General features: G+C 36.5%; 1 protein-coding gene across 3 annotated transcripts in view; it reads left to right on the top strand.

Annotated features, from left to right (window-relative positions):
• Positions 1-26,256, top strand: part of UBR1 (ubiquitin protein ligase E3 component n-recognin 1) — a 71,372-nt gene that overhangs the window by 15,045 nt on the left and 30,071 nt on the right. For all 3 annotated transcript variants that reach the window (XM_039329415.1, XM_039329333.1, XM_039329502.1), the window contains exons 6-26: positions 851-992; positions 2,628-2,690; positions 2,864-2,987; positions 6,873-6,977; positions 7,962-8,050; positions 8,626-8,724; positions 9,390-9,547; positions 10,033-10,132; positions 10,499-10,627; positions 11,399-11,576; positions 12,045-12,106; positions 13,702-13,812; positions 14,179-14,244; positions 14,338-14,439; positions 14,828-14,891; positions 15,539-15,663; positions 18,501-18,553; positions 19,353-19,455; positions 21,676-21,724; positions 24,369-24,523; positions 25,999-26,098. In XM_039329415.1, the coding sequence (XP_039185349.1) occupies positions 851-992; positions 2,628-2,690; positions 2,864-2,987; positions 6,873-6,977; positions 7,962-8,050; positions 8,626-8,724; positions 9,390-9,547; positions 10,033-10,132; positions 10,499-10,627; positions 11,399-11,576; positions 12,045-12,106; positions 13,702-13,812; positions 14,179-14,244; positions 14,338-14,439; positions 14,828-14,891; positions 15,539-15,663; positions 18,501-18,553; positions 19,353-19,455; positions 21,676-21,724; positions 24,369-24,523; positions 25,999-26,098 (2,177 nt within the window). The remainder of the gene's footprint in view (positions 1-850; positions 993-2,627; positions 2,691-2,863; positions 2,988-6,872; positions 6,978-7,961; positions 8,051-8,625; positions 8,725-9,389; positions 9,548-10,032; positions 10,133-10,498; positions 10,628-11,398; positions 11,577-12,044; positions 12,107-13,701; positions 13,813-14,178; positions 14,245-14,337; positions 14,440-14,827; positions 14,892-15,538; positions 15,664-18,500; positions 18,554-19,352; positions 19,456-21,675; positions 21,725-24,368; positions 24,524-25,998; positions 26,099-26,256) is intronic.

Raw genomic sequence — 26,256 nt, 5'->3', positions numbered from 1 at the left:
GAAACTGAGGTTTACAAACTTAGTGTCCTTTAAAAGGCTATATCCCAGTTGCAAGCAGGATGGCTGATTCCTTTGTCTCCTGGTGCTCAAACCCACATAAAATAGTGTCTTCACGAAGAGCAGCCCTCCAGAGCACGTGTGAATGTCTCCCATCATCTTATCCTTATCTGGTTCCTTGGTCTTTGCTGCAGTCATCAGTTCCACTTTCCTGGAGATGTCTTCAGTTTCCCATGCTTCCCCCAGAAGTCAACATTCTCAGATTTTTCTATACTTTGCTTATCACATTGTCACAAACTGTTGGAAAACTCTCAGCCAGGCAAGGGGGAGCAATCAAGTGTAACTAGCCTTGAGTTTTTATGCAGCCATAATAGACTTAGACTTAACTCCTCCTAAGTTCCATGGGAAGGCAAACAGTCTGGAGAGAGTCCTGCATTATAGGTAGAATATAATAAAGTAGTCAACTTCAATCTTACAGATGTGGATCTTGTTGCTTGCACCTGGCATAAACAGAATCAGACATTAGACCAAGAGAGAAGGGGAAAGGAGGGAGAGTAATAAAGTTACTCAATTCTTTCTTTCCAAGTTGTTGAAAGAGATGTTTTCCGCATTGCATAGATCTGGGTGCTAATTAAGAAGGAACTTCCTATATAATAATAATTGAATCAAGGACTCTTTAATATAATTGGGAATGTTTTTGAAAGCAAGTATTGATAATGATGAATTTCTTAGTTTAACTATCTTTACTATAGATTTATTTTTAGCTATTCCTGTGGCCAACTTTAATTTTGAAGTTATTTCAGTTTTTCTCTGGGGTCGTCAGTCATCTCTTTGCTTTTTTTTTTTTTTACAGTAGAGAGAAGCCAGACAAATACTATTGTGTCCTTTTCAATGATGAGCATCATTCTTACGATCATGTTATCTACAGTCTACAAAGAACTCTTGGGTGTGACCTTGGAGAAGCCCAGTTATATACTACTGCTATAGATAAAGAGGTTAGTAGTATACTGCTGTTATGCTGCTGTGGTATCCAGCCTGATGCAGGGAGAAATGGAAGAAGGACGTTGCCATTTTTTATAAATGCTGAGATTGTTTTGCTTTTTGAAAGAGCTTGGCTGCATAGTTCTGTCTTGCACAAATTGGTATAAGATATTAATATTATTTGATTCTGAGTTATCAGTATAATCAATATCCTATATAAGAATGAGTCCTTATGGTACATTTTGTTATAGAGTTACAATTTTCAGAACAATGGGTTTTCTTTTAAATCAATTGACATTTTAATTATTATTGTTTTAGTAGGATTAATTCTAGAAATTTAGTAAATGAATAGGGCTGGTCACTTTTTTGTTCCCATACCAAATTCTCTTCTCATTTTATATTAGGGTGAAAGATGAATTTGTGTTTTAAGAAGAAATTATTATGTCACTAGAATTTGAGCTCAGTTTGACTTTTCCTTGGAAATTCTAATGTTTAGAATCACATTTGTGCCAGTATGCATTTTAAATCTGGCCTTTTCAAAATATTTAAGGAATTTATTTCTGAAGAGTCATTTCCTATTTACAGTTCAAATCTAAATCTTTTTTCTTGAGGTTCTTGTTATATTGTTCCCACTCATCAGATATGGTACCAGAGGAAAATATTCTTTTTAGCAACCGATCACAGCTTTAAAATTTCTTCTTCAGAGAAGCTCATTTGATTCTAAGTTACAAGATTTTGTAATTCTAGGTAAAGATCTTTATCTTCTTACAAGCCTTTAAAGCAGTGTTTCTCAACCTTGACAATTTTAAGGCATGTGGACTTCAACTCCCAGAATTCCACAGCCAGCATTGCTGGCTGTGGAATTCTGGGAGTTGAAGTCCACATGCCTTAAAATTGTCAAGGTTGAGAAACACTGCTTTAAAGATTTTTGCCTTTTTAGCTTTGTTTTACTGTGTATTGATCCAGCCATCTCCCCGGAAGTGCTTTGGATGATCCATACTCACATAAGGGTTAACAAAATAAATAGTTTGCCTGCCATTTCTTCCCAGAGGTGCCCTGTGGGTTGTGCATTTTTCATGGTATTTGGGATGAAGATTCAAGGATTGGATATCTGCAGATGGGTTTATGTGCAAGTATATATGGTAATGCAAAATTCACTGATTCGGGAATGGAATGGCAACTCTAGAATGTCTCATTCCTCTTCTGAACTATGCCTTACTTCTTTCAGACCATAACCATTATGGAGATTGTTTGGTGTTAATGGACATAAATTGTCCAAACTCTGGAATGCAATAATCCAGAGAAGGAACAGAAGAATTAATGGACCATGAACTAAGAATATTTTTAAAACCCTGTGATCATCCAGGCCATATGCTAATTTCTGACAGTGAATTTATTCCTTTAAAAGAGCGACATGATGGCATTATCTCTGTAATAATTTTAAAAGTCATGGATGTTGATATATATCTAACAAAAGCTAATTCAAATTAGAATTATAATACAAAATCACTAAATATTTGTACAACTTTCATTTAAATCAGCCTTAAAGCAACTTTAATTGTTTTCCATTTTGATCTTGCCTTTCGTTTGCACACTATAATAACATTGTCCTGTCTATCTTTATTTTATTTTTTAAAAAAATTATACAGGGTCGGAAGGCTGTTAAGAAGGGGTCATATGTTGTTTGTCAAGAAGCAAAAGAGGAGATTAAGGTAATAATAGAATTTTTAAAATATGTAACAGTTTACTGTTCTGTATATTTATGAAGATAAGTTCATAGTGATGATTTTTCTTGATTTTAGCCCCTCATTTTTGTTTGATTATCTTTGATCAGTAGAATGCTTGTTATATTCTCACTCAAATTTTAAATACTCTTATTTTTTAGAAACATTCAAATAATGTTTCCCAAGGTCCCCTTAATGTGATGGTTCTTCATGCAAATGTAATGGCTCATCAGAAATTTGCTTTGCGTCTTGGTTCTTGGTTAAACAAACTTATGAGCTATTCAAGTAAGTATCCTAGATTATTTTGTGTTGTGCATAAATTGCAAAATACTGAACAAGGGATTTATTGGTTTTGACAAGTATTTCTTTTATTTATAAAACTAGTAAAAATGATTCTGTTCTTCTCTGAAAATTTTTTCCTGCTACTGCTAGACCACCATCCCTTAAAACAGTGATGCAAAACTTCTCCTGACTTGAGGGCCACACTGAACTTTGCACAGCTTGCCGAGGGTCACCTTCCAAAAGTAGATGGAGGCAGGACTGCATTTTTTATTTTTATTTTATTTTTGTTTTGTTTTGTTTTTAAGGGAAAAAAAATTATGTCTTAGGAGTTTGGGCATCGTTTTCTTTTATCTGCACCCTCAAATAAAATCAGATCAAATTGGGGGGCTCTATCCATTTTGTCCCCTTTATGGATTACTGCCTTGTTGTGGCGAAGGGGCTTGCGTAACTCAATGAAGCTATAAGCTAAGCCGTGCAGGGCCACCCAAGACGGACAGGTTATAGCAGAGAGTTCTGACAAAATGTGATCCACTGGAGAAGGAAATGGCAAACCACTCCAGTATCTTTGCCATGAAAACCCCATGGACAGTACTAAAAGGAAAAAAAGATATGACGCTGGAAGATGAGCCCCTCAGGTCGGAAGGTGTCCAATATGCTACTGGGGAAGAGCAGAGGGTTAGTACTAGTAGCGCCAGAAAGAATGAAGCGACTGGGCTAAAGCCGAAAGGACGCTCAGTTGTGGATATATCTGGTGGTGAAAGGAAAGTCCGATGCTGTAAAGATTTTTTCTCCATAGGAATCTGGAATGTAAGATCCATGAATCAAGGCAAGCTAGACGTAGTCAAAAAAGAGATGACAAGACTGAACATCGACATCTTAGGAATCAGCGAACTAAAATGGACAGGAATGGGTGAATTTAACTCAGATGACCATCAGGTATACTACTGTGGGCAAGAATCCCTCAGAAGAAATGGAGTAGCCTTCATAGTCAATAAAAGAATAGGAAAAGCAATACTGGGATACAATCCCCAAAATGACAGAATGATCTCAATTCGAATCCAAGGCAAACCATTCAATATCACAATAGTCCAAATCTATGCCCCAACCACTGGTGCTGAAGAGGATGAAATTGACCGGTTCTATGAAGCCCTACAGCACCTTATAGAATTAACACCAAAAAATGATGTCCTTATCATCATGGGGGATTGGAATGCTAAGGTAGGAAGCCAAAAGATAACCGGAATAACAGGCAAGTTTGGCCTTGGAGTACAAAATGAAGCAGGGCACAGGCTAATAGAATTTTGTCAAGAGAATACGATGGTCATAACAAACACTCTTTTCCAACAACCCAAGAGACGGCTCTACACATGGACATCACCAGACGGTCAACATAGAAATCAGATTGACTATGTGCTCTGCAGCCAAAGATGGAGAAGCTCTATACAGTCAGTAAAAACAAGACCAGGAGCTGACTGTGGCTCAGATCATGAGCTTCTCGTTGCAAAATTTAGGCTTAAATTGAAAAAAGTAGGGAAAAGCACTAGGCCACTCAGGTATGAACTAAATCATATTCCTGATGAATATACAGTAGAGGTGACAAATAGATTTAAGGAATTAGATCTGATAGACAGAGTGCCTGAAGAACTATGGATGGAAGTTCGCAACATTGTACAAGAGGTAGCAACTAAAACCATCCCAAAGAAAAAGAAATGCAAGAAAGCAAAATGGCTGTCTGAGGAAGCTTTGCAAATAGCTGAGGAAAGAAGGGAAGCGAAAGGCAAAGGAGAAAGAGAAAGATACACCCAATTGAATGCAGAATTCCAGAGAGTAGCTAGAAGAGATAAGAATGCCTTCTTAAATGAACAGTGCAAAGAAATAGAAGAAAACAACAGAATAGGGAGGACCAGAGATCTCTTCAAGAAAATTGGAGATATGAAGGGAACGTTTCATGCAAAGATGGGCATGATAAAGGACCAAAATGGCAGAGACCTAACAGAGGCAGAAGAGATTAAGAAGAGATGGCAAAACTACACAGAAGAACTATACAAGAATGAGCTTAACATCCCAGATAACCACAATGAGATGGTCACTGACCTCGAACCAGACATCCTAGAATGTGAAGTGAAATGGGCCTTAGAAAATCTGAGCAACAACAAAGCTAGTGGAGGTGACAGTATTCCAGCTGAGCTATTCAAAATCTTAAAAGACGATGCAGTAAAAGTGCTACACTCAATTTGCCAGCAAATTTGGAAAACTCAACAGTGGCCACAGGATTGGAAAAGGTCAGTTTACATTCCAATTCCAAAGAAAGGCAATGCCAAAGAATGTTCAAACTATCGCACCATTGCACTCATTTCACATGCTAGTAAAGTTATGCTTAAAATCCTACAAGCTAGACTCCAGCAGTATGTGGATCGAGAACTACCAGAAGTACAGGCAGGATTTCGAAGAGGCAGAGGAACTAGAGATCAAATTGCCAACATACGCTGGATCATGGAGAAAGCTAGGGAGTTCCAGAAAAACATCTACTTCTGCTTCATTGACTATGCAAAAGCCTTTGATTGTGTGGATCACAACAAATTGTGGCAAGTTCTTAAAGAGATGGGAGTACCAGACCATCTCATTTGTCTCTTGAGAAACCTATATGCGGGTCAAGAAGCAACAGTGAGAACCGAACACGGAACCACTGATTGGTTCAAAATTGGAAAAGGAGTCCGGCAAGGCTGTATACTGTCGCCCTGCCTATTTAACTTATATGCAGAGCACATCATGAGAAAGGCAGGGCTAGATGAATCAAAAGTTGGAATTAAGATTGCCGGGAGAAATATCAACAACCTAAGATATGCAGATGATACCACTCTAATGGCAGAAAGTGAAGAGGAACTAAAGAGCCTCTTGATGCGGGTGAAGAAGGAGAGTGCAAAAGTTGGCTTGAAACTCAACATTAAGAAAACCAAAATCATGGCATCCGGCCCTCTCAATTCCTGGCAAATAGATGGGGAAGAAATGGAGGTAGTGACAGATTTTATTTTTCTGGGCTCCAAGATCACCTCAGATGGGGACTGCAGCCAAGAAATTAAAAGACGCTTGCTCCTGGGGAGGAAAGCTATGGCAAATCTAGACAGCATACTAAAAAGCAGAGACATCACCCTGCCAACAAAAGTGCGTATAGTCCAGGCCATGGTTTTCCCAGTTGCAATGTATGGCTGTGAAAGTTGGACCATAAGAAAGGCTGAGCGCAAAAGAATTGAGGCCTTTGAACTATGGTGCTGGAGAAGACTCCTGCGAGTCCCTTGGACTGCAAGGCGTTCAAACCGGTCAGTCCTAGAAGAGATCAACCCCGACTGCTCTTTAGAAGGCCAGATCCTGAAGTTGAAACTCAAGTACTTTGGCCACCTAATGAGAAGGAAGGACTCACTGGAGAAGAGCCTAATGCTGGGAAAGATTGAGGGCAATAGAAGAAGGGGACGACAGAGAATGAGATGGCTGGAGGGAGTCACTGAAGCAGTAGGTGTGAATTTAAATGGACTCCAGAAGATGGTAGAGGACAGGAAGACCTGGAGGAACGTTGTCCATGGGGTCGCAATGGGTCGGACACGACTTCCCAATTAACAACAACAACAATCCATTTTGTTTGGGTAAAGTTCTTCAGGAACCTTTATACCTTTTTTCTTCAAAGGAATTGCATTGTATCATTGATTATTGTTGCAAAATGATTACAGAAATAAACATGAAAGTGATTGCATAAAGTTACACAGTGTAGGAGCCAGGACATTTTGAAATAGCTTTCTGCTATATGTGAAGATTTTTTGTGTGATATTTTTCATAAGGATTTCAGTTAAGTCCTCCAGTAATCTAAACCTTCATATTTACATGTTCCTCTTTTAGGTGATTTTCGTCAGATATTCTGTAAAATATGTTTAAAAGAAGTTGAATCAGGGAAACCTTGTCAGATAAGCACACTGATGCTGTGGGATGCAAAACTTTATAAAGGTAAATTGAATCGTGGGGAAACAACTGTGGGACAGAGCTATTGCCAACTGAGAATTTTCTAGAAGCATGTGGTGGGCCCCTGTAAGAAATAAAATAGCGGAACCTTCTGTTATAGTCAAAGAAAATAATACAAAACCCATAACTCCTTTTTTTATTCATTGTGTCAAATGTATTTCCTTGTGAGAGGTACATTGTTTCCTTTAATTGAATCCTTTTAGGCATTGTCATGAGGTTAGTGATAAGGCTAGGCAAAACATGTGGCGATAATAAATAACAATAGTAAATATTACTATGTATAGTCCAAAAATAAACTTCATTTACTAATTAATAGTACATTTCAATTAGTGAATATGTTTTATACGCTGTTTCTAGACACTAGTTCTTATTTACCTAATTTATTTAGCATCTACCTGGGAAGCCTAAGATAGTAATCTTATATTTTGATATAATCCTCCTCCTCCTCCTCCTCCTCCTCCTCCTCCTCCTCCTCCTCCTCCTCCTTCTCTCTCTCTCTCTCTCTCTCTCTCTCTCTCTCTCTCTCTCTCTCTCTCTTTCTCTCCTTCTTTCTCCCTCCCCACCTCTCTCTGTTATACTTTCATTCATTCTCCTTCTTCCCATTTCTTTCTTTGAGGGAAGGGTTTTTCCACCACAACCACTTCAGCCTCAATTACTGATAGCTTCTCTCTTCTAAGGTAGTTTGGTCTTTACTTAAAGGATCTGGTTTCTCCACTTACATAGCTTGACAGGCCAGCAAGAATAAAACTATCACAAATATGCCACTATTATATTTAAAACACATATGGTCGATATTTTATTTAGTTTCTAAAAATGGTGATATCTTTTTAGCAAAGGTTACCCCTGAGATGATTCATACTTTAATAGCAGTTTAGATTTTCCATTTTTATATAGGCATTGCACTTACTAAAGATCTATTAATTTGGAATGAAACGTTTATGAGTGAAAATAAATTATGAATTTTTCTAGGAGCAAGGAAGATCTTACATGAATTAATCTTCAGTACTTTTTTTATGGAAATAGAGTATAAAAAACGTTTTGCTATGGAATTTGTTAAGGTAATTTATCTGCTATATTATCTTTTACCTTGGAGAATGAAGTTTTTCTTCATATTTAAACTGTTAACTCATCAGTAAAAAATAACTATTTGCCTTCTCAGAGCTGTAATATAAAAATAAATACTTTAATTATTAATGTATTCTGTACCAAGTTTTAATGCAAAGGTGCACAACCAGAACTCCAAGACGCATGTGTGGTCTTACATACCTTGGTACGGATTACAAAACTTCTCCTTTATTTTAATCTATCTACTGTTTTATCTTAACTTTTAAAATAAAAGCATGAAAAAATGACTAATTATATGTGGATTGAATTATATTAATTGTATTAATTAAATAGTACCTTAAACATAAATTTAAATAAAATTTAATCAATATTAATTAATCCATTAGATTCTCGTCCATTTTGCTCTCCAGATGTATCCCATTTTTCCCAAATGCTATTAACCACGCTTTGATGCTTTTGTGAAGTAAATCTTCCTGAGAGAAAACAGATCTTTTACTTGTCAAATTTCTACTCTTCAGATTGCGTACATCTCATAATTCAGTCAGTAAACAAATTTGTGTGTTCACAGTATTACAAAGCTTTGCAGAGAGAATATATCAGTGATGATCATGAAAGGCAGTTTTCTGTGACAGCACTTTCAGTTCAGATATTCACAGTACCGACATTGGTATGTATACTAATTTTCCCCTAAACTTTAGCAGAAGTATTTTTCCCTTCCATGGTCATAAATGAATGACATGTTTTTTCTAGGACAAGGATATAAATCCTGAGGGCCAAGCATATACAAAGACACATAGCATGCTTTAAGCTAGCTAAAATTTCTTCTTCTCTATAGTCCCTGTACATTGTTATGAAATCTGGAGTGTTCATTATCTGAATCTTTCTCCTACAGATATTCATGCATAAAGTTTAAATAGAGTCCTGGCTCACATGGAAGCCAACATTACATATAGTTCTATGCACATTGGCTTTCCTTCAGTTGATAGCGACATTCAGTGAATGAACATTTCTAGAAGAAAGATGTTACTCTAGTGATGTGGCCAGGAAAAAGATATTAGGAGCACTCACAAGGTGAACTCTCTAAACGTCATAATACACAAAGTGGACTTATGAGAGATGGCTTTATCTTGTATGAAAGATAGCTATTAAATGTAGTAAATGTAATGATTGATAGGAACACAGCTAAGGTTCACCATTCTATTCAAAAAGGCATGGTCAGGATGAATAGGCAAATCACATCTTCCTTTTTTCTACTTTGTTCTTATTCAAATAAGATGTGAATAAAGATACGGTCTTCTGTATTTTAGATTTTGAATACATTTTCCTTCTCAGGCCCGCCATCTCATTGAAGAGCAAAATGTCATCACAGTCATAACAGATACACTTCTAGAAGAGCTACCAAAATATTTGGATAAAAATGGCAAATTCAATTTCCAGGGTTACAGCCAAGAGAAGTTGGGCCGAGTATATGCAGTTATATATGATCTTAAGTAAGTTTTCCCATTAAAGCATAAAAGTACTTCATCTTGCAAATATTCAAATAGCACTTTGAATACTAGCAATGCTTGCATGATCACCTGGATAAATGTCATAATTCATATTACAGATGAACAGCTGCAAGGTTAGGCAAATCTTAATAATGTGTATTATGCTTAAACTGAATAGTATTTTGAATCCAGTACTTTCTAAGACTCTATAATGATGTTTAACAATTAATAAATATATTAGATTATTCTGGCAGTGTATTGAAGCAATGTAGTGGCAGTGGAGAAGAATATTTGTCGATATCACTGTCATCATAATAACATAGTCCCTTCTTATATATCGTAAAGAAAGTCATTTCTATCTTGTGCCATGTGTCAGATCTCCCAGGATGATAGTCATCTCATAAATAAAACTAGTTTTAGTCAACTCTGCAAAAGTTCATGCTATGAAACTATGCTACATTTTAAAAAATGTTTATTTCTTATAATAGATATATTTTAATCAGTAAGCCTACTGTGTGGACAGATAAATTGAGAGAACAATTTTTGGAAGGGTTCAAATCTTTCTTGAAGATTCTTACTTGTATGCAGGTAAAGTATATAAACTGTACTTTTATTACACTCAAATGATAACTAGTACAGTGACTAATAGTATACTCCAATGTAGCTGTATTCTAATATTTTATTATCTTGCGCTTATATTGTTTAAAATGGTTCTAAGGAACTCTGCTTCTATTAAATTACTATAAATTAACTTTATTCTGTATAATGAATTCCAATGAATTCTACAAGTGTGCAGTTACAAAATAACATGTTCTCTTGCATTGTCACATTTCATTCAAAATAAAAATTCCCTCAATTCAATTGACACTTCCTTATCTATTTATTTCAGCCTATGGTCTTAACACTTCTCTGAGTAATTTTGACTTGAGTTATTTGGATCTTGGTTTGTTACAGGGAATGGAGGAAATAAAGCGACAAGTTGGGCAGCATATTGAGGTGGATCCTGACTGGGAAGCAGCCATTTCAATCCAGATGCAATTGAAGAACATTCTCTTGATATTTCAGGAGTGGTGCGCCTGTGATGTAAGCTGCATAGGAGGAAGAGCTTGCAGGGATTTGAATAATTGAAGTTTCTTATGAGCAGACTCCTCTCCCTAAGTTTGATCAATGTGACTGTATCTCATTTTTTCCCCTATGCTGACTCAGGAATTCTGGGAGTTGAAGTCCACGAGTCATAAAAGAGCCAAGGTTGCCTACCCTTGCCCTAGGGGATTTTTAAAAATGAAATATTTAATTGAAATATTAAAAGCAGTTATCTTTGAAAAGCCTTTGGGATTACTGTTATTTAGCAAACAAAACTCCCCTTTTTAAACTACAAGATTATTATTTTACACGTAAATTCTGATTTTGGTAGCTGTTGTGTGTAAAACAAGTGGTTTATAAATTTTCGAATGTTGCTTTTTTTGGAATGGCACCTCTTAAAGTCATTATAAATCACTACAGAAAATGCAACTATTATTTCTTGATAAATTCAAGAATTATAAATCATAAAGCTTTGCATTTCTCAGAGTAGAGTTAAGTATATATTTTCATTTAAAAACAATTAAAAAAAACTATTGGTACGGAGGGTTGCTTTTTTTTTTGCTAGAATTCACAAAACTGCTTGCTTTTCACTGAAAAAATAACAAGTATAGGGCTGTTAGAATCTTATTAAAATTTAATGCCGCATGATTTTAATCACTGATGTACTTATGAGCCAAATTTGTTTGCAGAAACATAGCTGCTATGATTGTACCATGAATTCAGTGCTATACATACTATTAACTATAATTGTAAAAATACTGTCATTTCCAGGAAGAGCTCTTGGTTACAGCTTATAAGGAGTGCCATGCAGCAGTAATGAACTCTGCAAGTAATTATTCACGGGACAAAACAGTGATCAACTTATGTGGCCATACTTTGGAATGGAAGCAGTTCAAGGTATCGACAGATCCTGTGAGCATCCATCTCCCATTGTCTAGGATGCTAGCTGGTAAGTGCCTGTTGATTACTAATAGCTGAAAATTGAATTTCCCTTTTAAAGCCTGCTCAGATTTGATAAAAATAAGGCATTAGGCTTTTGAAGTGCAGGTCATAATTTGAATATATTTATTATCATGGATACTGTTGGCTGCTTGACCTGTATAAATGCAATTAAGAGGGCTTATGTGTCAGAATAATAATTCATTAATTGTGCATTTTGTGAAAAAGTGTATCTTTCTCTCTCCTTTATCCTGCCATATTGTTCACAATTTTATTATTAACATTTTAATATTCCCACAGAGGTAGCATTTAAAAATCTTTTCAGTTAGTGCGGCAGCCTTTCAAACACTTGCTGGTAAATGTATATCTGATGTGAGAAACCTTGCATATAAGTTATTTTGAAATGCATAGTGATAACCAATGGGTCTTGTATCTCACCCTTACTCAAAAGTAAAATCTCTGGTAATGTCTTTTCTAGGTCTGCACATACAGTTGAGCAAAACTGGAATAATTTCAAGACTCCAAGAGTTTTTTTCATCAGTAAGTATCTTCTTCAGTTCAATCAGTATGAGAGTTAGAATGGTGGAGTAGATCCTTTTGTTCATATTCCAGTTTAAGTTCACTATCTGGATATAAAACTCATTGCCACCAATCACTGACTTTGATCTTAATCTGCTTTGTTACAGTAATACAATTGGATACAGTTGAAGGAAGAAGTACTCTGCTTTGAGATATTTCAAGGAAAATACAGAATAGCATGAGCTATTAGTAGAGGACTAATTCTGTATTCCAGAGATTCACAACTCCCTAAGCGGCGGTCCACTACTGGGCCAGGGCCTGTTTGAAACTGGGCTGCATGAGCAGCTGGCTGGTGCACATGCGCACTCAGCTCAACTTGCATGAGTGCTGGGCTGGCATACATGCATCTGCATCAGCCCGCCACTTATGCAGGCTGTTTTCCCGCTTCCCCCATCAGGCTGCCAAGCTATAAAGATTGGGGACTACTGTTGTATTCCACACTGGGTTCATAGGCTGTCTTGACACTACAGTGCCACATAGAGATACAGAGTAGAAGTCCAGTTGTCAAACTATCCTACATTGTAAGCCAGAAGACTCATGCATTATGGCCAAGGAAAGCTTCAACTTTCCTTGGCCATAATGCATGGATTATATCCATATCAGCCCAAAATGTTAATAAGCAGTTAGCTGCTTTGGCCTTTAATGAGAGAGCGGAACTGATCAGCATGCTTATACAACGTATAGCTTCCTGCAGAGAAAATGTAATCCTTCCCGTGTGGGTTTGAAATAGATCCACAAAACCTGAGTACCAGTTTTCATTGAATTTTATCAGGACTCAGTTTTCCTACTTCAGTGCACCTCTGCATTTAGGCACTGCCTCTAGACATAGATAGTTATACCTGATACAAGGGGTGGGGGTTGAAAATAATACATTGATGACAGCTTATTCTGAATTTCCTGGTGACATATGTATATTTTCATATAAATTTTAAATAACATTGTGGACAAAACAGTGACTTGTGGTGTGCAACATTGTAATTACCAAAAGCCAAGAAACAGTACCCCGATGTTTATTGTACATCTTTGTCACAAAAGACCAGTTGTAATCAAAAGCCAGAAAAATCTGAGAGGCCTGTGGAGAATGTGGCTGTGTTATCTAGTTCTCTTGATTTTTTTGGAGAAGGGAAAATAATTTTCAGCTACTTTTGAGGTTATTTTCCAATCCACAAGTCATCTTCAGACAGGAAGGGTATTAGTTTGCAGTGGTTTATCTGCTGGCTATGATTAAGCATGAACCGAGGTGGTGCAGCAGTTAGGGTACAGTACTGCAGGCCACTTTAGCTGACTGTTTTCAGCAGGTCAGCGGTTCAAATCTCACCGGCTCAAGGTTGACTCAGCCTTCCATCCTTCCGGGGTAGGTAAAATGAGGACTGTTGGGGGCAATGCAAATATATATATATATATATATATATATATATACATTGCTTACTGGTGTACACCACTTAGAGAGTGCTTGCACTTAAAGCGGTATATAAGTCTCATAAATAAATAAATAAATAAAATAATTATGCAAACTATAATTGTTTTAAAAATAATATTTTCTGTGTTATTTTTAGAAAGAATTCCAAGTGCAGCTGCTGGTGGAATATCCTTTGCGCTGCCTAGTATTGGTTGCTCAGGTTGCTGCAGAAATGTGGAGAAGGAATGGACTGTCTCTAATCAGCCAGGTATTCTCCAAATGACCATGAATATATTTGTTTTTACAAATATAACTCGTAAGTTCATAAGATGAGCATGACCTGTAGTCAAGCTGTCCCCTAATCTTTCTGCAACCCAAAAAGCTATTTACTGAGAGTGTGGGAGATATTATTTGGGACAGATTGTGAGAGAATAGGTAGAGATCACTTTCTGGTGATGACTGACTCTAACTCTTATCTTAAAGCCAGCCAGCTTCCTTTTATGCAATTTGAGGTGCTAGTGAATTTGTATTGTTATTTTGGACATTTTTTAATTGAAATTCTAATTCCGTGTTTATAAAAACAAAAGCTCAACTCTTTGCATGAAAAGGTAATCAACTTTTTTCTTTCTTTCAGATGTTTTATTATCAGGAAGTTAAATGTAGAGAAGAAATGTATGATAAGGACATAATCCTCTTGCAGGTGACTATGTCTTTAACTTTAATCTTGTAGTAACTGCTCCTTGTATATCCCTCCTGTTATTCTTTAGTACTATTTATAATATTTATATCATAGATTGGGGCAGCATTTATGGAGCCAAATAGTTTCCTTTTGCTTGTCCTCAAACGGTATGAACTGCTTAATGTCTTCAAGAAGGCTGTGCCAACTAAAGACCAGGTAAACAGACTATTATGTTCATTTGACTGTTGAAAACCAAATTATGTAGTAATCCATACAAACCTCATGTATAATATTGTTTGCCAAAACTGGAACAGGCCAAACATGATATTTTTCTACCAAAATGCATAGAATAATACATCAGGACAGTAATCTATGTATTTATTTCATATTCAAAACACACTTTTTGGTGTACACACACACACACACACACACACACGCACACACACATCCTGCCCCCACCCTCAAGGTCTTCTGCTGCAGCTTGCAACATAATTAGATGAGATGAAATTCAAATTTTGAATTTGTTTGATGAGTAATCTATAAATAGTTTTATTTTATTTCAGTCAGTCATGTTTCAAGAATGCTATTTGTTTTAATCTTACAGGATTTCAATAAACAATGTAACACATTGATAGAAGAGATGCTTCAAGTACTCATCTATGTTGTAGGTAAGAAGGACAATTTTTAGAAAAGATGGGAATATTTTCTTTTTTGGACTTGTTTTTGCTATGTATAAAAAGAGTGTTGTTGAAAATAGAAAAAAATAATCTTATTAAGTCTATTGAACAGCTGTGCATCACTAAAATTTCAATTCAGTACTTGAAACCACTGCACAATGTCATTAGACCATTGGTTTAGCAATATTATTAAGTGTGCCTGACACTATCATTGTATGGTTAATTGACTCCAATTAAGGGCCTATCTGGCATATTGTACATCTTGTGAAGCGCTGTATTCACAATTAGTTTGGACAACTGCACTTATATAAAGAAGCAGCCTTTCCTTTCATGAGATTATTACTGAAGAGAAAGAAATTAAACTGACAAAAGAAAAGAGAAATCACTAGTTTACAGATTTTTTGCAAGAGAAATAGCAAAATGTGAGACAGCTTCTCTCTGTGGTTTTCCAGAACTTGTTACAATTTGTTCAAAGCTTTGGAGCACTTTATGCCAGTTTTGAAAAAACTGTTCCTCTATTCTTGGTCTTACAGCATGATTTCTTGAATATATATGAGTGCACTCCACTATTTTTGTGTCTGTGTATTTGTGTGTTTGTAGTAATCCCTTGGGTATTTTTTTTTTGTCTTCTTTATTAGGAGAAAGATATGTCCCAGGAGTAAGTAATGTGACAAAAGATTATGTGACAATGCGAGAAATTATCCATTTGCTGTGTATTGAGCCAATGGCACATAGCACTATTGCAAAATCTTTGCCCAAAGATGTGAGTAATTCATTTTCTTTGCCTCTTGTATACATTCTTACAGGCAGTCCTTGCTTAACAACCATTCATTCAGTGACTGCTCAAAGTTATAACAGTGTTGAACAAATGGTAGTTACCCCCAGTCCTTCGAGTTATGGCTATTGTAGTGCCAAAATTTTGGTGGTTGGCAATTGGCCTGCATTTATAACCTCAGTGTGTTTCAACTCCCCCCCCTCCACATCTTTGTCCTTTTGACTGCCCTGTACTCTGCCTACCTCTTCTGCCCCTAGCTGACCTTTACTGTCTCCTTCCTTCTGCTGGCCCCAGATCCAAGTACTAGGTGAGGGCACAGCTCTGGGTTGCACGCAGGAGGCATGGCAGAGCCTTGTCTACTGAAGAGAGCTGGCTGGGGAATAGGCAGTGAGGCAGAGTATGTGGAAGAGGCAAGGCAGTGGTGCAGGTGGCAGTTCCCTGAGCCAAGATAGCAGCTGTCGGTGCTGTGCAATCCAGTCCCAATTAGGTCATTAAGACAGGACTACCTATACTTTACTTTTCTTTTAACAGATGTTTAAACGGATCTGCTCAAATCTTTTATTTTTTTAATGATTATTACAGTCAGTCCCAGCTGTATGCCTGTACTCTATGCATATTTTACATGTTTGCTTCTTAATTTTACAGTTTTTATAGCCTATCCAATTCAAAAGGCTTTGGTGGGCTATAATACATTAAAGTTATGAAAGCGATAATAGAAACAAATCAAAGTGATAAAGAGCAGCAGTAATAATAAATTAGCTCTTCTCAAAGGTGGACACCAATTGGGATCATAGTCACTCAGAGTTTCACAGATACATTTGTGCACCACTGATGTTTTACATCAACATGGAGGCTGCATGAAGAAAAGTAGTCTTGGTTATAATTGACTATGATTTACTTGTGAAAATTTCAAAAAAAAAAGTTTGATTCTTTTTTAAAAATCAAGGGAGTTAAGCTTTATCACTTTATTTTTGCTCTGTGGTATCATTTGATTGTTGCTGCATTTGTAGCATCCTGCCAGACACATGGATTAGCATGAATATTTGTAGATGTAGGCTATTTTCTCTCAGAATAATCTTCACTTATAGGCATAGGTCAGGGGTAGGCAATCTTGGCTCTTTTATGACTCGTGGACTTCAGCTTCCAGAATTCCTGAGCCAGCCAATTCTGGGAGTTGAAGTCCACGAGTCATAAAAGAGCCAAAGTTGTCTACCCCTGGCATAGGTAGTCCTCATTTACCAAGTGCCTTGCATAGCAAATGTTTAAATTTACAGTGCTGTAAAACAAATCACTTTTGCGATCAGTACTTGAATTCACAACAATGACAACATCCCGTGATCATGTGATCACTAGTTGAGTGCTTCTTTATCAGCAAGTATTCATGTCTGTGGCAATGGGCCAGTCATGTGATCACCATTTCTGTGCTTTCCAACCAGTTAATGAGGAACACGGGAGTAAAGTTATAGTCACTTGATTCATTTAAGGACCACAGTGAGGCACTTAAAGACCAAATGGGAAGTGATGTTGTAAGTCTATCAAAACCACATGATTTTCCATTTAATGTCCGTGCACATAGTGACAGCGTTGCCCATCCCAAATGTGGTTGCATTATTCCTGTATGGAATAATATACAGAGAACACTTTTTCATCAAAAAGAAGAAAACATATAATTATTTCTTCAAATACAATATACTTTTTCCTTAGAGTGAATGACTAGTTTCCTTTTTTATATATTCTTTCCATAATATTATTCTGACTTTAGTACAAGTACTTCTTGTTCAGTGTGGTTATGATGGTGATGAAAAAGTAACTTTAGGGGTCTTAAACTTTAGCAGGTCTGTAAAGCAAAGCAAACTGAAGTACAGTTTTAAAATTGGGATGTTTCACTGCTCACTTAACAATTGCTGGTCCCAATTGTGCTCACTCAGTGAGGACCGTCTCTTGCTGCAAAACAGTACACTTCTATTCCTCATCTACCCCCAGTCCCCATTCAGAGCAAAATCAGAATCTAGAATCCAGCATGAGGAACCCAAGATTATTTATGTTCTCTTCTGAATCCAGTAGAATCTCTTGATTCTCTTTATCCCAGCATGTTCCACAGTTGAACCAGCTATTTTTGATAGCCCAATCAATAAATGCTACACTCTTGGAATTGCCAAGCCACCATTTAATCATCAAATATTACCAGAAATATGTTCAACCTACAGGCTAGATACATATGTCTCTGCAGAAGCAATCTTGGGTAGAGTTGCAGTTATGATGTCGCAGGATCCTACAATCACGTGGTCACCATTTCCAGCTCCTTTGCTGGCTATTAACAAGCAAAGTCAGTGGGTATGCTGACAGGAGGTCATAAATGGTAACCATGTCATGTCCATGTTTAACAACCCTGGACGATTCACTTTAAAACAGAAGTGAGTGGGAATGTTGCAGTTGCTATCTCTAAACAGCATGGTCAGATGATATTGTGTTTTACAACCACAGTTACTTAGCAAAATAGCAATTCTGGTCCCAATTGCCATTGTTAATTGAGGATTATCCATGCACAAAAAAAGTTCTTCATTTCAGGATTCCCTCTCAGTTTATTTCATGTGTATTATTTCCTTGGTAGGAACTAGAAGGGGATTTTTGTGAAGAGAGAGAAGTATCAGAAAACATAATCACATGATTCATCAGCCAATACAGTATGTAAGCCTGATGAGAATCTAGTTTGCTTCTCAATACAAATGGCTATGATTAGATGTGCTGCTCTCTTGATTTGTTTTAAATTTACTATTTTCATTACCCTATTTTGCTAATTCCTTGTGTGGTACTTGTCTTAACAGGAAAACAATGAGACTGGTTTGGAGAAGGTGATTCACAAAGTGGCCCTGTTCAAGTGAGTGCTTTCTTTTTTAAAATGAATAGTTATAGAGAGCCAGTTTGGTATAGCAATTAAGAGGCTGGCCTAGAACAGGAGACAATGAGTTCTAGTTCAAGGCCTCCCTTAGCCATGAATGCCAATTAGATGACTTTGGCCTACTCTGTCTGTCAGCCTAGTCTCAGCCTCACATGGTAGTTGCTGTGGGAAAAATAGGAGGCAGGAGTATTAAGTATGTTTGCTGCCTTGATTTAGATATAAAAAGGTAGGATAAAAATCTAATGTAATAATATTGATATAGTTGTGTTGAATGTTTGAGATACTGTACATATGCCTTCCAGTTTTCATAAAAAGCAAGCATGCAGAATTGCACTCAAGTTATTATAAGTCTTTATTCATCTCTGTCCTCAATGTACGACAGTAATTGAGCCTGAAATTACGATTTTAAGTTGTGTCAGTTGTTAAGCAAGTCATCGTGTGATGGCACCTGATTTTACGACCATTTTTGTGGCAGTCATTAAGAAAATGCTGTGGTTGTAAAGCAAATCCGTTTTCCAGAAGAGGCATTTTTTGCCAGAAACTAAAAGTAAAGGCTGGTTTCCTGAAAAAAAAAAAAAAGTCATAAATTGTGGTTGGATAGTTTCAAAAATGATACTTGGATATGTGGACTTTTGATTTGATTCAGTGAGGCTGTTCTTAATTACATGCCCCAAATTTTGTGGGTTCTCTTCAATGTTTTAATGGAAATAGTATTTTTTTAATTATGAGTAATTGTTAAATAATTGCAATGTGATTGAAATTTTTTTTTTATTTAAAGAAAGCCTGGTGTATCAAGCCATGGAGTTTATGAATTGAAAGAAGAATGCCTCAAGGACTACAATGTATTTTTTTACCATTATACCAAGACTCAGCATAGTAAGGTAAGAAATCATTACATTGAAATATGAAGTTAGGACATTGACATGGATTTATTCTACAACTTAAGTAGATTTTTTAAGCAAGAGGCAAAGAAGGAAGAACGCTAATTAAAATCACTGTGAGATAAAAGATATATTTTTGTCACTGAAAAACGTATTTTATTTGTTTACTTATAGTTTTTCTATATTACCATACTCCAAAATGACTTCTTGTGGTCCACTGTGTGCCAAAGAAACCTAGTCAACAATCAAAAAGCAATATATTAGATTTTCCAGGGACTTTTTAGATTTTTTTTTAAAGTGCAAATAGTCAAATAGCAAAAAACAATATATTGTCTACACTTTCAATTTTAAGACTTTCTTTATCTCATCAGTGGTGGGCAACATAGGTGGCCTGTAGGTGAAGCCTGTCTCCTTGATTCATTTTATAGTGTCCCAAGCTTTGACTTTATTACTGAAATTCAACAATTTAATTGCTTGGCCCTAATTTTTTCCTTTTCTCCCCATGTAAGTAAAATAGTTATGTTAAATTTCTTGAGGGATATTGGGGACCTATTTGGCTAATCTTTCCAAAATGTAAATTTCAAGGACAGAACTGAAGAAGCTTCTTGGATCAGAAGCAAAATGTTTTCAAGGAAAAACAAAGTCCAGTTGCCTTTTGAAAAAGCACCTTTTAGATAATCATGACCTGGATAACCAAGAATCTCCATAGTCAAAACTTGACGGAAATAATTGTGTTGAAATTTTGTTTTGAAATAGCATTGCCTTGTTGTAGGATACACACATTTTTGATAGAAAGATGGACAGCATACTAAACAAAGAAATAAATTTTAAAAAATTATATCCTCCCTTGTGTAATGATTAGTATTCTGGGATAGTTAGAGTCTAACCAGCCAGCTTGATATGAGATCAAAACTGTTTTGGTATATATGGCAGCCAGTATTTATAGCAGCCTTCTTCAAAACAGTTTTCTTGGATACAGCCAACTTGGTAAGACTATCTTAAGAATTTTGAGCATTCTAAATCACTATCTCTGAAATAAAGGAAAAGAAGGCTATTCAGTAAGATTGAAACCCAGATTTCATGATACTAGATTGGCATCTCTACTTGTTATGCTGCATTGGTTCTCAAACACTATGAGCCTCATAAATATTGGATATCCTATGTTGAAAGATTCAACTATATTCATTATATTAAACGGCAACATCACTTCTTTTCCTAGTGAATGGTAAATGGTAAAATGGTAAATCAAAGTTCAAAAGAAAGCTGTTGTAAATAATACATTGTATGAAGGAAAAGGTAATATTATGTATAATTAATCTTTCAGTGTAACAATCTTTCCAAGTGGCTTGCATAAAATATAATCAATGCAGTAAACATGCAGGATATAAATAAATTCTAGATATTTCTAAAGGTGTAGTTGGTAGTAAATGGAGAGAAAGCCAAGAAAGAGTATAGCAGAAAATATTATGCTTCTGTTTCTTTTTTCAGGGATCTTTCTCATTTGATGTTTTTGATTTTGAAGGTAGGGAGAGGGAAGGAGTACTGCTTATCAGACCTCTGGCAAGACCTTGACAGAAATCTGATAGGATTACCCAAATACTTGATTTGGCATGGTTTGACAAATCTCTTAGCTCACTCTAAGGTTCTTAAATCCACAACAAAGTACAGCTAGATAAGAATCACGAGGATATCTTACGAAGATGCTACATAACAGAGTTGAATGCCCTCAACTGGTGCAATTTTGTCTACTTAATTATTTTCAGTACTGTTTTTTCTCATTCCATCTTTTATGGATTTTTCTGTTCTGTATTCATGGCCTTGAAACTGGGCGAATTGTTGGTTGTTGACATAACAGACATTTCTGCCCTGCAAAACTCTGGTTCTCAGCCTCCATATAGCTCGGCAAGCTTGGCTGGTAGTTGTCACCTACATTCTTCCTTATTTTTTTAGGAATTTACTATGGTTGTATTGTATTTAATTTACCCAGCTTAGATGTATAAACAGCAGACTCTGACTTCCAAGGAAAATGTTAAATTTGTGAAAATTTGAAGGGAGCAATTTCTATTATTTTTCCTGTTGTAAGTTTATATTTTTAGCTTGTGCTACAGATTCTTCAATCTAGTCCCCTTTTTGGACCCAATTGTTTATAAGTACTTTTGGTAGATTCACATCATTTACATGTTGATATATACAAAGCAAATTAAGTTATTCATTTTACAGGCTGAACATATGGAAAAGAAAAGAAGAATACAAGAAAATAAAGATGAAGGTAAACACACTTGTATTATGAAATACAATATTATGAAATAAAATAGAGGGATAGTTGATGTAGCTGTAATGTCTTATATACTGTATGTGAAGTTGGCAATTATAATCATCCTAGGGATGATATGGAATAGGTTAATAAAACCATTGATTTCTGAATTATTTGCTATCAGCCAGAAACTGGGAGGGTTAAGATTTTATATCTCATTCTTTGTTTGCTTTTGTAGAAATAGACCTTATGGTTTTGTAGTATAGATTGATTTCTACATTTCTGGCTGAGCTTGGAGTGATTGTGGAGGTTTTGTGAGTTCATTAGATGGTGAAATATAGATATTAGGCTGAAATTGGGGTGCTTACATTTGCATTAAACAGGAATTATGAGCACTGTCACCAACATGATTAATAGGTGTTTAGTATCTATCTATCTATCTATCTATCTATCTATCTATCTATCTATCTATCTATCTATCTATCTATCTATGACTCTAGAAAGAGTATAGAGAAGAGCAAAAGTGATGATTAGGGGACTGGAGGCTAAAACATATAAGGAACCGATGCTGGAACTGGATACGTCTAATTTAATGAAGAGAAGGACGAGGGGTGGCATGATAGCAGTGTTCCAATATCTAAGGGGTTGCCACAAAGAAGAGGGAGTCAAGCTATTCTCCAAAGCACCTGAAGGCAAGACAAGAAGCAATGGATGGAAACTAATCAAAGAGAGAAGCAACCTAGAACTAAGGAGAACAATTAATCAGTGGAACAACCTGCCTCCAGAAGCCGTGAATGCTCCAACACTGGAAGTTTTTAAGAAGAGACTGGACAGTCATTTGTTTGAAATGGTATAGGGTTTCCTGGCTGAGGAGGGGGTTGGACTACATGACCTCCAAGGTCACTTCAAACTTTATTATTATTATTATTATTATTATTATTATTATTATTATTATTATTATTTCCATTTATGTAGCTGCCGATCTCAAATACATGATTTTTGGCTAAAAACAAAACAATTTTAAAAACTATTAATACGTTTTATATTGAATACCTATACATACATACACAAATACACACCATAAAAACATAAAAAACTTATTAAACAGAATTAGTACCATATATGCCGGCGTATAAGGCGACCCAGTGTATAAGACGACCCCCCTCTTCGGTGCCGAGTCACATGCCTAGAAAGTCATCTTATACGCTGGAAACTACCAGTATTTCCGGCATATAAGACGACTTGGCGTATAAAACGACCCCCGACTCCGGCGCCGATTTTAACGCTTGCGAAAGTCATCTTATACGCCGGAATATACGGTAATCCAGATACAAAACCCAACAGGAACAACTTTTATGGCCACTGCACAGGCTTTATCATACATCTAGATTCCTAAGCCTAGTGGTAGAACCACATCTTTAAGGCCTTACAAAAAGCCAGTAGGATTGGAGCCAATGTAATCTCTTCGAACATCTTTGAATGATGTTCGAAACGGCAGATACCACAATAAAGACAACCATTTGTCTGAAATGGTATAGAGTTTCCTGCCTGAGCAAGGAGTTGGACTAGAAGACCTCCAAGGTCCCTTCCAACTCATGTTATATTATGTTATGTTATGTTATGTTATGTTATAAAGCAGCGGTGAACCACTTCCACGTTATTGCTGAAAAAATTGCATAGATGCGTCCATTAGGTAACCTACTTAGCAGAGATTTCATTTTGACCTAGGCATTGGAGCAGCAAGGGACATTGGCAGTAATAATGGGCACTTACTTTCAAATAATAATAATAGTTAAAACTGAAGGAATCAAGATGCCCTATGAAAATAAAATCAGGAGTCTGGATGAAGGAGATCATTACAAATAGCTGGGCATCCTTCAAGCTGGCAATTTCAAGCACCGAAGTCAAGAAGGTTGAAGTCAATACATCATGAATGTGAAAAGGATCTTGAAGTCCAAACTCAGTAGAGGAAATAGCATCAAGGCAATTAATACCTGGCCAATTCCAATCATTAGATACATAGCTGGAATAATGGACTGGATTTAGGCAGAACTAAAACTCCTGGATAGGAAGACCAGAAAAATAATGACAGCGAATCATGTCCTCCATCCATACCAATGTTGACAGACTCTACTTACGCAGGAGCATAGGTGGGTATGGAATGTTGGAAGTGCACCAGATAGTTGAAGATGATAAAAGGGCATTGGAAGAATTCCTGAAGGACAGTGAAGAAGATGTACTGAAGCTAGTATACGATGAGGGCTTACTGAAAGACCAAACTGGCTTACAAGAAAGTCCAAATGAAGAATAGAAAAGAGATGTGGCAAGGCAAAATATTACATGGCGAGTGTACACACACATACACAAACACAAGCACATACCCTAGACAAGCCAGATAACAAGACATGGCAGTAGTCAAAGTGCAAGATGACTAGGGCATGAGTGACGTCTGAAAGGCCCCCAGATCTAGGAACGTTCATATGTCTCACAAAACACTGTATAAGAGGAAGTATGTACAATTGGTTTTGTCTTCTCTCATACATGGCTATATATTAGTTCATCAATTTCAGACAAATCTGAAAGCTTAAAACTTCTTTCATTCATAATACCGTAAGATGGGTAGGCAGTAATGCACTAATATATGTCTGCATTTTTGTAGCACTCCCACCACCTACACCTCCAGAATTCAGTCCTGCTTTCAGAAATGTGGTGAATGTTCTCAACTGTGATATCATGATGCTTATTCTTAGAACTGTCCTGCAAAGAGCAGTAGAACTGGAAAATCACATGTGGACAGAAGCTATGATACAGATGGTATGTTTGTCAGCCCTGGCTTGTTAGAGTGAGACCATGTTTTAGCAATATTTTTATCTTAAATGCTTTTTGGGTTTTTCCAGTATATATTTTTCAAATTCATTTGTGTGCTCTACCTCAAATGATTCCTAACTCCATATATCTGTAAGCATGTGGGCTTTTGGACTCCTATATTTGCCTTAGCATTTTATTTATTTCAAAACAATTCTTCGTGATATCTGCTTTATTATCATTTAAACAATCAATGTACATACAACAACATCAGGGATAATTCATGAAAGAGATAATGACTGTCTCCATTTTTTTAATTATAAAAATCTTCCCTTTCCCTTTCCCCATTTCCCCTATTAACCTTATAATGAAGAGAAACATAATCGGAACATTTAAATTTGTATGTCTATTGACCAGTAGGCATAAGGAGGCATATTCAATTTTAATGCATATACTTGAAAGATATGGCTTTTTTCTTTCTTCTCTGTTTCCATTAGTACTGCAGTAGACATACAAATAGTTGAGCAGTGTTTCAGTATTAGACACCAGAAGGCCAATAATTTACTCAGGAGAATTTCACCAACCTTCTCTTCTTATGGTATTACTTAGATTAGGGGATTGTGTGCTTTTCATAGAGTGTTCTTACACATCTTACATTTACATGAACCTAGGCAAATGACCCAGCAACATTTTGAAAAACTTCCATGTTTGGCAGTTCATTTGCTTATTTTATCTTTTTGGGGTCAAATACCAGCACTGCAGGGAATCCAGAAATGTTCTATAGTATTGTGGGGTACATAACAACTTCTGTCTATCTCACCTTATATCAAACTTAATCAAGATGGAGTTAATTACCAATTTTTCTTTCTTCTTTCTCAGGACTGACTAATCTTTTCTGACTCTCTCCCCCCTAACACTTTGTTTGTTCCCTCTGCATGGCCAGGTCAACATCCCTTCATGTCTTATTGTGATAAGCTGACTCTGGGTAATTGTTTAATTGCTGTGTGTCTCAGCATCCAAATGCAGGCTGGTGTTTGTTTCTGTCCTAAAAGATGGTTCTGGCTAAGATTGGCTAGATCAGTGGTTCTCAACCTTTTTAATGCCGTGACCCCCAACCGGTCGTAAATCGAGGACTACTCAACTGGTGCAGCACCGTTTGCAGAATGCGACTTTTGGCGGGCTCAGCAGGGCAGAGACAGCCTGGACAATTCCTATTGGCTTTTGAAAGCCAATAGAATTAGACTCTATTCAAGAGAGTCTATTCTATTGGCTTTCAAAAGCCAATAGAAGAAAAGGGAGTAGCACAGCTAAGGAAAAGGGGAAAAAAATGGCGGACTGCGTTGTTTGGCGACCCCTGTGAAATGGTCGTTCGACCCCAAATGGGGTCCGACCCACAGGTTGAGAACCACTGGGCTAGATTATCTGGCTATTAGAGAATATTCCATTACTCTGAAGGATTAAATTTGCTATCTGTTTCTATATAGGTCCTTCACCTCCTTGCTTTGGGTTTACTTGAAGAGAAGCGTCAGTTAGAGGAGATTCCAGAGGAAGAAGTAACCTTTGACTTCTATCATAAAGCTTCCAGTAAGTGTGCCATTTTAGAGAAAGAAAATCTATATTTAGAAATAAAGTGTTAATTCACAGAATACTAGCAGAGTGCTTTTTAAATGCCAAAGAGATGAATATAACTAGGCACCACAGTGAATTTATATATTGCATAAGTGTTATATTAATTTGTATTG

This window comes from Crotalus tigris, unplaced genomic scaffold (assembly GCF_016545835.1).
Source record: "Crotalus tigris isolate CLP2741 ecotype Arizona unplaced genomic scaffold, ASM1654583v1 scf7180000017545.3456711, whole genome shotgun sequence".
Taxonomy (NCBI): Eukaryota; Metazoa; Chordata; class Lepidosauria; order Squamata; family Viperidae; genus Crotalus; species Crotalus tigris.
The sequence above is the reverse complement of the archived record's forward strand: the minus strand, read 5'-3'. Positions and strand labels throughout refer to the sequence as shown.